The 10,051-nt window shown below is 40.5% G+C and overlaps 1 protein-coding gene across 1 annotated transcript in view; it reads right to left on the minus strand.

Annotated features, from left to right (window-relative positions):
• The window catches only part of celf1 (cugbp, Elav-like family member 1), a 205,465-nt gene extending 199,435 nt beyond the window's left edge, over window positions 1-6,030 (minus strand). Inside the window, exon 1 of the mRNA XM_034184315.1 lies at window positions 5,927-6,030. Within this exon, the coding sequence (XP_034040206.1) occupies window positions 5,927-5,997 (71 nt within the window). The 5' untranslated portion in view covers window positions 5,998-6,030. The remainder of the gene's footprint in view (window positions 1-5,926) is intronic.
• Between the last annotated feature and the right edge of the window lie 4,021 nt (window positions 6,031-10,051).

Below are 10,051 nucleotides of genomic sequence, written 5' to 3' on the forward strand. Positions count from 1 at the left end.
TAATACTTTTTAATTATGCTATTTTTATTTTTTCAACAGTCCCATTTTCCATGGCAGATACAAAAAATACTTGCATTTGCATTGCTGGCACTCTGGAATAGTCATGTATACAGTTATGAATTAACTATTTTGAAGGCTTTTTTTAAAACTTGTAGTTTTTTCCATGTATGGACTGTTAATGTTTTTACATGTACAAACCCAATTCCAATGTGGTTGGGATGTTCTGAAGTGAAGTGAAAACTGTTTATTTCGAACATTTGATACAACAACAAATACAAGATAGATCAGTGAAAACAACAATAAAAAAGTTCCTAATGTGTACTCAACATGTCCGAAAAGGGGTAGGGTGAAGCATCAGCTTATTTATCCCTACCCCTTCTTCCCCACAACCAATAATACCCTTCCCCACAACCAATAATACCCTCTGCCACATATACACACACACACACACATACATATATATACATATATATATATATACACATATACATATATACGAGGTCTGTCAATAAAGCAACGGCCCTTTTTATTTTTTTCAAAAACTATATGGATTTCATTCATATGTTTTTACGTCAGACATGCTTGAACCCTCGTGCGCATGCGTGAGTTTTTCCACGCCTGTCGGTGACGTCATTCGCCTGTGAGCACTCCTTGTGGGAGGAGTCGTCCAGCCCCTCGTCGGAATTCCTTTGTCTGAGAAGTTGCTGAGAGACTGGCGCGTTGTTTGATTAAAATTTTTTCTAAACCTGTGAGACACATCGAAGTGGACACGGTTCGAAAAATTAAGCTGGTTTTCAGTGAAAATTTTGACGGCTGATGAGAGATTTTGAGGCGATTCTGTCGCTTTAAGGACTTCCCACGGTGCGAGACGTCGCTCAGCGCTCTCAGCCGCCGTCGTCAGCCTGTTTCAAGCTTAAAACCTCCACATTTCAGGCTCTATTGATCCAGGACGTCGTGAGAGAACAGAGAAGTTTCTGAAGAAGTCGGTTTCAGCATTTTATCCGGATATTCCACTGTTAAAGGAGATTTTTTTAATGAAAGACGTGCGGACGGGTCCGCGCGTCGGGACGCAGCCGACGCGGTGCGGCGGCACAGGAAAAACACCTCCGTGTTGATAACCATTTGTACGAGGGCTGTCCGTAAAGTATAGGTCCTTTTTATTTTTTTTCAAAAACTATATGGATTTCATTCATATGTTTTTACGTCAGACATGCTTGAACCCTCGTGCGCATGCGTGAGTTTTTCCACGCCTGTCGGTGACGTCATTCGCCTGTGAGCACTCCTTGTGGGAGGAGTCGTCCAGCCCCTCGTCGGAATTCCTTTGTCTGAGAAGTTGCTGAGAGACTGGCGCTTTGTTTGATCAAAATTTTTTCTAAACCTGTGAGACACATCGAAGTGGACATGGTTCAAAAAATTAAGCTGGTTTTCAGTGAAAATTTTAACAGCTGATGAGAGATTTTGAGGTGATTCTGTCGCTTTAAGGACTTTTCACGGTGCGAGACGTCGCGCAGCGCTCTCAGGCAGCGTCGTCAGCCTGTTTCAAGCTTAAAACCTCCACATTTCAGGCTCTGTTGATCCAGGACGTCGTGAGAGAACAGAGAAGTTTCAGAAGAAGTCGGTTTCAGCATTTTATCCGGATATTCCACTGTTAAAGGAGATTTTTTTAATGAAAGACGTGCGGGCGGATTGCAGCGTCGGCTCGCAGCCGCCGCGACGCTCCGTCACAGGAAAAACACCTCTGCTGGAAGCCTTAAGGACAAGTTGGAACATCTCCAGCTGATAAACAATTTCTCATATACTCACTCCACTGAAAGCCATCAAAAGCCAACTGGATTTTAACAAATGGTTATCAACACGGAGGTGTTTTTCCTGTGCCGCCGCGCCGCGTCGGCTGCGTCCCGACGCGCGGACCCGTCCGCACGTCTTTCATTAAAAAAATCTCCTTTAACAGTGGAATATCCGGATAAAATGCTGAAACCAACTTCTTCTGAAACTTCTCTGTTCTCTCACGACGTCCTGGATCAATAGAGCCTGAAATGTGGAGGTTTTAAGCTTGAAACAGGCTGATGACGCCGCCTGAGAGCGCTGCGCGACGTCTCGCACCGTGAAAAGTCCTTAAAGCGACAGAATCACCTCAAAATCTCTCATCAGCTGTTAAAATTTTCACTGAAAACCAGCTTAATTTTTCGAACCATGTCCACTTCGATGTGTCTCACAGGTTTAGAAAAAATTTTGATCAAACAAAGCGCCAGTCTCTCAGCAACTTCTCAGACAAAGGAATTCCGACGAGGGGCTGGACGACTCCTCCCACAAGGAGTGCTCACAGGCGAATGACGTCACCGACAGGCGTGGAAAAACTCACGCATGCGCACAAGGGTTCAAGCATGTCTGACGTAAAAACATATGAATGAAATCGATATAGTTTTTGAAAAAAATAAAAAGGACCTATACTTTACGGACAGCCCTCGTAAAATCCAGGCGGCTTTTGATGGCTTTCAGTGGAGTGAGTATATGAGAAATTGTTTAACAGCAGGACATGTTCCAACTTGTCCTTAAGGCTTTCAACAGAGGTGTTTTTCCTGTGGCGGAGCGTCGCGTCGGCTGCATCCCGACGCGCGGACCCGTCCGCACGTCTTTCATTAAAAAAATCTCCTTTAACAGTGGAATATCCGGATAAAATGCTGAAACCGATTTCTTCTGAAACTTCTCTGTTCTCTCACGACGTCCTGGATCAATAGAGCCTGAAATGTGGAGGTTTTCAGCTTGAACAGGCTGACGACGGCGGCTGAGAGCGCTGAGCGACGTCTCGCACCGTGAAAAGTCCTTAAAGCGACAGTGTCACCTCAAAATCTCTCATCAGCCGTTAAAATTTTCACTGAAAACCAGTTTAATTTTTCGAACCATTTCCACTTCGATGTGTCTCACAGGTTTAGAAAAAATTTTGATCAAACAACGCGCCGGTCTCTCAGCAACTTCTCAGACAAAGGAATTCCGACGAGGGGCTGGACGACTCCTCCCACAAGGAGTGCTCACACGCGAATGACGTCACCGACAGGCGTGGAAAAACTCACGCATGCGCACGAGGGTTCAAGCGTGTCTGACGTAAAAACATATGAATGAAATCCATATAGTTTTTGAAAAAAATAAAAAGGACCGTTACTTTATTGACAGCCCTCGTATACATATACATATATACATATACATATATACATATACATATATACATATACATATATACATATACATATATACACACACACACACACACATATATATACAAACATAAATATACACCTACACATACCTACTTACATACAAAATACTATATATTTACAAGCCAACACCCTAACCCTCATTACCCCTCCTCCTCCCTATACCTAGAAAAAAAACATATTTTTGTACCGCTGTTTGAACTGGTTCATGCTTGGACATTGCTTGAGCCCCACTCCCAATCTGTTCCACATCCTCACCCTGCAGACAGAAATACAGAAACCTTTTAATGTTGTTCGTGCCCACTGATGTTTTAAATTAAATTTCCCCCTCAGATTGCAATCCCCTGATCTGTTAAAAAATATATTTTTAATATTTGCGGGAAGTAAATTGTTTATTGCTTTATACACGATTTGTACTGTTTGAAAATGAACCAAGTCTGTGAATTTTAAGATTTTGGATTGTAAAAATAGTGGATTTGTATGATCTCTATAGCCAGTATTATGAATGATTCTTGGATGTTGTGTAAAATGTAAATACAAACAGAATACAATGATTTGCAAATCCTCTTCAACCTATATTCAATTGAATACATCACAAAGACAAGATATTTAATGTTCAAACTGATAAACTTTTTTGTTTTTGTGCAGTTATTTGCTCATTTTCAAATGGATGCCTGCAACACGTTTCAAAAAAGCTGGGACAGTGGTATATTTACCACTGTGTTACATCACCTTTCCTTCTAACAACACTCAATAAGCGTTTGGGAACTGAGGACACTAATTGTTGAAGCTTTGTAGGTGGTATTCTTTCCCATTCTTGCTTGATGTATGACTTCAGTTGTTCAACAGTCCGGGGTCCCTGTTGTCATATTTTGTGCTTCATAATGTGTCACACATTTTCAATGGGGGACAGGTCTGGACTGCAGGCAGGCTAGTCTAGTACCCCCACTCTTTTACTACAAAGCCATGCTGTTGTAACACGTGCAAAATGTGGCTTGGCATTGTCTTGCTGAAATAAGCAGGGACGTCCCTGAAAATGACATTGCTTGTATGGTGTTGCTCCAAAACCTGGATGTACCTTTCAGCATTGATGGTGCCATCACAGATGTGTAAGTTGCCCATGCCATGGGCACTAACACCCCCATACCATCACAGATGCTGGCTTTTGAACTTTGCACTGGTAACATTCTGGATGGTCTTTTTCCTCTTTTGTCCAGAGGACACAACATCCATGATCTCCAAAAACAATTTGAAATGTGGACTCAGACCACAGCACACTTTTCCACTTTGCATCTGTCCATTTCAAATGAACTCAGGCCCAGAGAAGTCAACGGCGTTTCTGGATGTTGTTGATGTATGGCTTTCGCTTTGCATGGTAGAGTTTTAACTTGCACTTGTAGATGCAGAGATGAACTGTGTTAACTGACAATGGTTTTCTGAAGTATTCCTGAGCCCACGCGGTAAGATCCTTTACACAATGATGTCAGTTTTTAATGCAGTTACGCCTGGCACTAACAAGAGTAGGTGAGCTGGAAACAAGCTGGAAAGCAGGAGCCCGCAATGACCATTGTAATAAGAAGGGCCAGTCTCTAATCAAAACGATACTATAAGGAACAACCCATCGATGTAGAAGTGGCAGACCCCCCAACCCCTCACACACACACACACACACACACACACACAAAAAAGGAAAAAAAGAGATGGTTGCCCAATATTCTGGAATGGACTGACATAGACCAAGGCACCTTCCTACAGCTGACACAGCACAGAGACAGCTGCCAAAACCTGCATGGAGGTGAGCAGCAGCATCAGAGCCCCAACTGTGCAAGCCACAGGATAAACAGATTTATGAAGAACATGTGTTATCACAATGGAAGGAGTAACATAGTGAGAAATATTCCCAATTTAAAAACGCTGTGTGGTCACATGAAAACATAAAACATACATGTGGATATTTTGTTATTCATGTCACACATTGTCCCACATAAGAAACAGACCACAAGTCAATTTTCACCTTGTGGCTTCCAGGAGTTCATGAGGCCTCACAAACTCCAAGTCACCTATGCACTCACAACATTTGTCAGTTACCATTCAAGGCTATACATTGAGCCAGCAACACTCTCAAAGACACTCTGACACATAGTGATTACCAGGAGTTGAACCTGCAACTTTACAGTGAATAGAAAATACCTACCACCTGAACCACAACCACCCCTGCAGCAAATGAGACCCAAAAAATAAAAAGCCAAAACTGTAAAAACTGTTGCCAGTTTTAACATATGCATGACATAGGCAAACCCATATGAAGTAAATTTATAGAACAAATGTTTTTTGCCCTAAAGCCAATAGTCTACTGACTTGCCCATGTGGCTATATCAACTATTGATGAATGATGGTTCATCATAATTATAGGCAATTATAGGCATAATTAGTAGTCTACTGGCTTGAGGCCAAAAATCTACTATAGATTCAAAGCAAGCAACTAGGCCATTTCTTATTATGCCTGTAGGATCTGCCAATTTTTTTTCAATTTATTTTAATTTATATAGCGCCAAATCACAACAAAGTTGCCTCAAGGCGTTTCATACAAGTAAGACCAAAATATCTACAGTTTTCTTACTTCTTATTAAAAACAATAAGCCCGCCCACTGAAAGCAAGGAGTTAAAAAGACATTTTAACTCAAGTCAGAAACCTTAAATACACACTCACTTACACAGGACTAGAATTTAGAGAGCAGTGGTCCACCATCATCTCAGGAAGAAAGTCCAGTTTGAAAGAGGCCATGGCTGCAAAGCTAGTTTCCTTTAAAGTGAAGACAATGAAGCTGAACAAGTATGTAATCACGCAATTCCTGTAAAATCCAAATTTTTTCTGTAATTCTCTTGTGACTGTTATAACCAAGCAGCCAGGAGTTCAGGGAATGCAGAAAAACACTGTGGAACTTGACACCAATCCACATGGAGAACCAGTCCAGTATAATCCAACAAATTCTGACCAGTGACACCGCCTCTGTTTGAGGTGAAAGACAACGACAAATGACAGACAGTGACTGGTCCAGAAACTGCGCTTCCAGGTATTTGGACTGAGAGTAACCTCTTCAATAGAGTGTCAGGGCCAATGGGCATAACGGACATTTGGGGGGGATTTCACAATCAAAATGCTGATGATCCAGAGTCTTTGTGAGATTTTCTCCTAGGCCAGCAGATCTGACTGCAGCCTCAGATAAACAGGGTGTCAGATCAGTGGAGATAAGGACCGCTGGGCAGATGGAATGAAAGGAGGAAATGAATAGCAATTCACAACCACAATATAATCTCTGGACTTCCTGCGTCAAAAGAGGACACTCAGGTTCCGGTTTTGTTTGTTTGTTGTTGTCTTTTGGTGTATGTGTGGAGGGAGGCGGGATGGGGGAGTCCTCACTGTCTCTGATCATTTGTGTATGTCGTAGTTCTAATACAAAATAATCATATATGAACACAGCTCTGAACTGGCTGCTTGATATTTATGAAATAATATTTGGTTCTACTGATCAATGGGAATGATCCTGTTCAAACCATCCTGCCACAAGAACTCTCCCTCAGAATGCACAAATTACACAACATCATTACACAAAACTGTGGCACCTGCTAACTAGTGGCGAACCCGGGCATCAAGGCCCGAGTGAGAGATTACATAGACATTTGTGGCATACATCAAGTCCCAACCTCCACCTGTCAAAAAATGAAGCCAACCTGCAACAAGAAAAAGGTGCAGTTCCTTGAATGGCCACTTGAGTCAGGCTACAAAAAAGGAACACACTGCCATAGCAGGCCATGTTAAAATGTCCAACTTCAGAATAAAAATAAACATTTTTATAGTGTCTATAGCAGAGGTCTTCAACTCATTCCAGAAAGGGCCGAGACAGGGCGCAGGTTTTCTTTGTAACCACCTGGTCCACCAGGTGATTTCACTGATTAACATCACTTTGAGCAGATGGAATCATTTAATCAGTGAAATCACCTGGTGGAGTGGGTGGTTGCAAAGAAAACCTGCACCCTCTCTGCCCTTTCTGGAATGAGTTGAAGACCTCTGCTCTATAGATGGTGTGCAGGTGACACAGATGACGTGATATGTGGTCACGCAGCCATACTGGATGGCAACTTTCACATTGCACGAACGGCAAATGCGGTCTTTCGCTTTATTTACGTCTGTCTACACAAATTATACCAACACGATGTTTCATTGCTGTGCATACAACTGCACGAGCCATCATAAGAAGGGCTCCAGAGTACATTTTTTATCGTTTTCCCGCTGATAAAGAGCGTGTGAAAAGTGACAGTTTTAAAGTTATCCATCGTGTCTTTTCTGGATTATGTTTTTTCTGGATTAATTTGTCCCTCAATGAGCTCTTCTTTCTACAATCAAAAACGTAAGGTTTACAATTTCCTCCATGAATTGCGGGTCATTTGAGTGACTTTGTAGATTTTTACTCCATGTCGTGAAGTTGGTCATATTGTGGAATTTTCTGCCAAATGTATGTGATCCCAGAACAAAATGTAATCCATGTGCGCACTGCAAAAAACGATTAAAATATGATGGGAGAGGAAGGAGTGAAACCGTAAAAGTAAATCACAGCCTTTTGTGGTGTCTGATTTATTTAGCCAGGTGCACGACAGACTGCAGGTCTCGGTGTTGCCGACCGAACAGTTCCCCTAAAAATTGGTCCCCCCAATGACGCGGTTCACGGATTAACACCTCGTTTCTGCTTCAAACTGCACTCCAGTCATCATCTATCTCAGTGACAGATATCTGAAGCTTTTGTACAACAATCACTTCCACATAAATTCAGCATTATTTCATCATAAAGGTGGCGGACGTGATCAGAGCGCCATAGCTGATGCGTTCACTGCGTGTCAGTCATTTCAAAGCGTCACAAAATTTTGTAGAGTTTCTGCTTAAAATGGCCTTGTTTCTGCTTAAAACTGACTTTAGAATTATTTAAGAGTTTTCACCTTTATCATATGATGGTTAATAATCCCATTAATCAATTTGATTGCTTTGGGTGAACAGACTCCGTCTCAGAAGTGCTGCTGTGGTCCGAAATGACATGCGCCGATGCAAAAGGTGGACCGATTTTTTTAGGGGCGGACCGTTCGGTCTGCGACACCAGGTCTGAGCACAGTTTGAAAAAATAAATAAATAAACGGTCAGTCTTGTAATCACAGAAATGACCAATTTCCTTGAATCGGTGAGCGTTAGTGCTGAACTTTAATTTCGCACCTCTGTTACTGGGCACGTCCAGACGGCTTTGTCCAGTATCTGCAAGGGGTTTTTAATGGAAATACATTGCAATCAGACAGGTCGTGTTGTCTGATGTGAGCAAAATCCAGTATACAGGCTTTTATTACCGAGATGTCATCAGTAACCCAACTGATGACCACATTCTGCACACATCCAGCTGCGAAGAAGCTGTAGGCATCCAAACTTTTATATGCCTGCAAGACTTCTCCTGTGTAGGGTGATGGAGTGTTGATAAAGTAGGTGAAAGTGTCTGGAATAAAAATAAAAAAAATGTACTGAGAAAATACAATACTGTAAGCAAATACAATCAGAAGAAGCTATTACTGCCTTTAAAAATGATTTACTTTCACGTGATTGGAATCCCATATATGAAAATTAAGATGCTAATTTAGCATATTCCAAATTTGTAAACATATTTATCAATATATACAACAAAAATTTTCCAATTATACAGTATAGTAAAAATAATAATATAAAGCCAACCCATGGATAACAAAAGGTCTTCAAAAGCTTGGTAAGAAGAAAAATATGCTATATAAAGAATTAATTAAAAGTAAATCAAGAGAGACAGAGATTAAATATAAGAACTATAAAAACAAATTAACAACTATTATGCAAACTGTAAAAAAAAAGTCATACTTTAAAAAATACTAAATGATAATAAAAGCAACATAAAGGAAACATACTGAATAGTATTATATCAAATAAACCCAAATCAAATAACTATCCAACATACTTTACTCATAACAACAAAGATGAATATAACATGAACCAAGTAGTAAATAGTTTTAACAAATATTTTGCTAATGTTGGGCCAGATCTGGCAACTGAAATTCCACACAGCCCATGGGAAAGTCCTCAATTAATAGACAGAAACCCGCACACAATGTTTCTTGGCCCAGTAGATGAAAGGGAAATATTAATGTAGTTAGTAAATGTAAAAGTAAAAGTCAACAGATTATAATGATGTACATATGTCTTTAGTAAAGCAAATAATTACTGAAATTGCAAAACCTCTATCACATATTTTCAATAAATCATTTCAAACTTTAATTGTTCCAAATGGTATGAAGTGGCAAAAGTAATACCTTTATTTAAATCTAGTGGCAAGCATCTTTTTACTAATTACAGGCATGTGTCTCTATTGTCACAATTTTCAAAGATACTGGAAAAACTTTATAATAACAGATGGGAACAATTCAGAGAACACCACAACTTGCTAGATGAAAGTCAATAGTAGAGTGAAAAGATCCACTGCACTGGCACTGCTCAATTCAACAGAAGAGATCAATAAACATATAGATCAAAGGGTAATAGTAGCAGGTAGCAGGTTTATTCATTGACCTAAGAAAGGCTTTTGACAATAGATAACAATATATCATTCAAGATGGAACTGCATGGGATCAGAGGTGTGGCTCTGAATTGGATCAAAGTTACTTACAAAACCGGAAACAGTTTGTTAAACTCAGGGACTACTGTACTAAATATCTGGACATTGCTTGTGGGCTTCGCCAGGGTTCTGTGTTGGGACCAAATTATTTATTTTATATAAATATTG

This window comes from Thalassophryne amazonica, chromosome 2 (assembly GCF_902500255.1).
Source record: "Thalassophryne amazonica chromosome 2, fThaAma1.1, whole genome shotgun sequence".
NCBI classification, from domain to species: domain Eukaryota; kingdom Metazoa; phylum Chordata; class Actinopteri; order Batrachoidiformes; family Batrachoididae; genus Thalassophryne; species Thalassophryne amazonica.